The sequence below is a fragment of the Bison bison genome, unplaced genomic scaffold (assembly GCF_000754665.1).
Source record: "Bison bison bison isolate TAMUID 2011002044 unplaced genomic scaffold, Bison_UMD1.0 scf7180017864500, whole genome shotgun sequence".
Classification (NCBI taxonomy): Eukaryota; Metazoa; Chordata; class Mammalia; order Artiodactyla; family Bovidae; genus Bison; species Bison bison.
In genome coordinates this window covers 7599342-7601448 of record NW_011495059.1, presented here as the reverse complement: position 1 = coordinate 7601448, position 2107 = coordinate 7599342, and the positions used below count along the sequence as shown (strand labels likewise).

Sequence of the window (2107 nt, the reverse complement as noted above, 5' to 3'; positions counted from 1 at the left end):
ATAGCAGTAGAAGAAGCCCGGTTTTCTGTGTGGTCCCACTGACTTAAAGGGAATCGAGCTCTTCGGGTTTAAATCCAGAGTCATATCTGGGAATGTTCTGCCTTGGTCTTTGGAATGTAGCCTGGATTCTTCTGGGAAAGTGAGAGGCTCCATCTAGCTGAGGAGGGTGGGAAAGTGGCCCTGCCCCAGGGGAGAGGAGGGGAGGGGAGAGCAAGGCTTCTTCCTGGGGAAAGAAAGGAATGGGAGGAGGGTTGAGGAAAGGAGAGTTGAACTGGCCTGGCCAGGCAGTGCCATCTGGGCAGCTGGGTCTGGCCCATGGGAGCCCAGGGTTGGGGAGGACAGCAAGCAGAGGAGGCTGAGTGTCAATTTGGAAGGAAAATATTTGCAGTAAGCAGTGAGAAAAAAATCTCTTAGCAGATGTGTCTATCAAACAACAAATTCATCTGGTATAACTCCTAAGTTTTACTCGTCCTTTTGCGCATTCATTTGAGTAAATGTGGTGAACTGAACTCAAGCAGAGCACCCTAGTGTGAAAAAGTGACTTGCCCAAGGCCACACCCCCGAGGGCCTGGGGAGGTCCTGGGAAGAACTGACTCTGGGAAGCTGGGGATTGAAAAGTCCACAGACAAAAGAGGACATCTGTAGGGAAGTCCGCCCAGCAGGACTCCAGTCCTTCTGGGAGTTGGCCCCGCGATGGTTTGTGCATCTTCTTGTCTCCTGTCTGGAGGGAGGGTGTATTCTCTAGGACTCGGAGGAGCTGGTTTCCTTCTGCTCTCTGCTCTCTGACTACTCCTGAGCCTAGGGGCAGCAGAGAGAGTGGAGGCACCGGAAGCTGTGTCTTGGGAACATCTGGTGAAAGAGCTGGTGATGTTTAACTTGGAGAAGAGAAGGCTTGTTTTGGGGGTGGGGAGAAGGGACATGCTTGCTGTCTTGGTTCTCTGAGAGGGGTTGGGAAGAGGGGCATAGCTTTGTTCCATGGAGGATCTAGGGTTGATAATAGACCCTGGGGTAGGTCACCCTGATGGAGCATCTGCCTTGGGAGAGAGAAGTGGACAGAAGGAGCTGCCTGTCTCTGGAGTGTGGGAGTGCAGATGGATCCTGGTGAGGTGGACACTAAGGGATGCAGCCCATTGGTGAGGTGGATACTGAAGGAGATGCAGCCTGGGAGGGGCGGCGGGGAGGGTGTGGAGGCTTGGTTCTCATGTGGGTGGCGTCCCAGCTTTGAACCTCCAGTTACCAGTGTGGTGGATTCTGCAGCACCTAGAACAGTGGCTGGCACGCAGTAGGTACTCAGGGATGATTTGAAGAATGAGAGCATGTGTATGTGTATGCCTGGGATGGTGGCGGGTCAGGGAGCAGGGGTCCTGGGGGCTGCAAATGTGGACCCGTCGGCAGAAATCTCAGGGGATCATGTTGTGGAGACAGGTACATCCAGCTCTTTCTTTCATTGGCAAAGTGAGGCCCAGAACAAGAGAGCCATGTGCCCAAAGGTACTGGTTGACACGTGACGGGGCTGGACTGGAACCCAGGCTGTTGGGGGTTCTCCTCTGTCTGGTTAGGTGGTCTGGACGGCTTTCTGAGTTGTAACAGCGCGGCTGGAGGGGAGGAGCCAGGCTTCACTTGGTTTTGAGCCAGGACCTTGGTGCCGCAGGCCCTCTGGCCACCCCCCAAGCCCACCTTCCTGGAGCCTGGATGCCTACGCGGCACCTCCAGAAACAGCTGTACCCGGCCATTTGTCACCAAAGCACATAGGAACAAATGCACACGTACACGCACTCAGAGACACATGGGACCCCTGGGAGACGTTTGCGATACCGCCCCCCTGGTGGAGGAGGAGCGCTGGCTCCGGGGAAGTTCTGCCCCGCGCAGAGCTGCCGGGGAGGGGAGGTGAGGGTATCCGGCCGCGCTCGGTGGGCCGAGGCTGAGTCACCCCCTCTGAGTCAGGGAGCCTCTCCTCTTCCTCCCCCACTCCCCTCTCCCTCTCTCCCTGCCGAACCCCCGCGCGAGGGGACAGGAGGCTGGCCCAGGCCAGGGTGGGAGCCGCGGAGCCCCAGGACTGGGCGCCCGAGGCACAGTCCCGCCGGGGTCCCGGGGACTGCCCAGTGTG

General features: G+C 57.5%; 1 protein-coding gene across 10 annotated transcripts in view; it reads left to right on the top strand.

The window, feature by feature from the left end:
• The window catches only part of EPB41L1 (erythrocyte membrane protein band 4.1-like 1), a 173728-nt gene that overhangs the window by 98004 nt on the left and 73617 nt on the right, over positions 1-2107 (top strand). Inside the window, exon 1 of one of the 10 annotated variants that reach the window (XM_010829227.1) lies at positions 64-696. The exons of 6 other annotated variants lie outside the window; for them this stretch is intronic. Coding sequence is in view for 3 of the 4 variants with exons in the window: in XM_010829221.1 (XP_010827523.1) it covers positions 1092-1101 (10 nt within the window). In the remaining variant the exon portion in view is untranslated. Of the gene's footprint in view, positions 1-63; positions 697-729; positions 1102-2107 lie in introns of those variants that run through there. 3 more of the 10 variants (XM_010829221.1, XM_010829220.1, XM_010829230.1) reach the window with 3 other exon arrangements.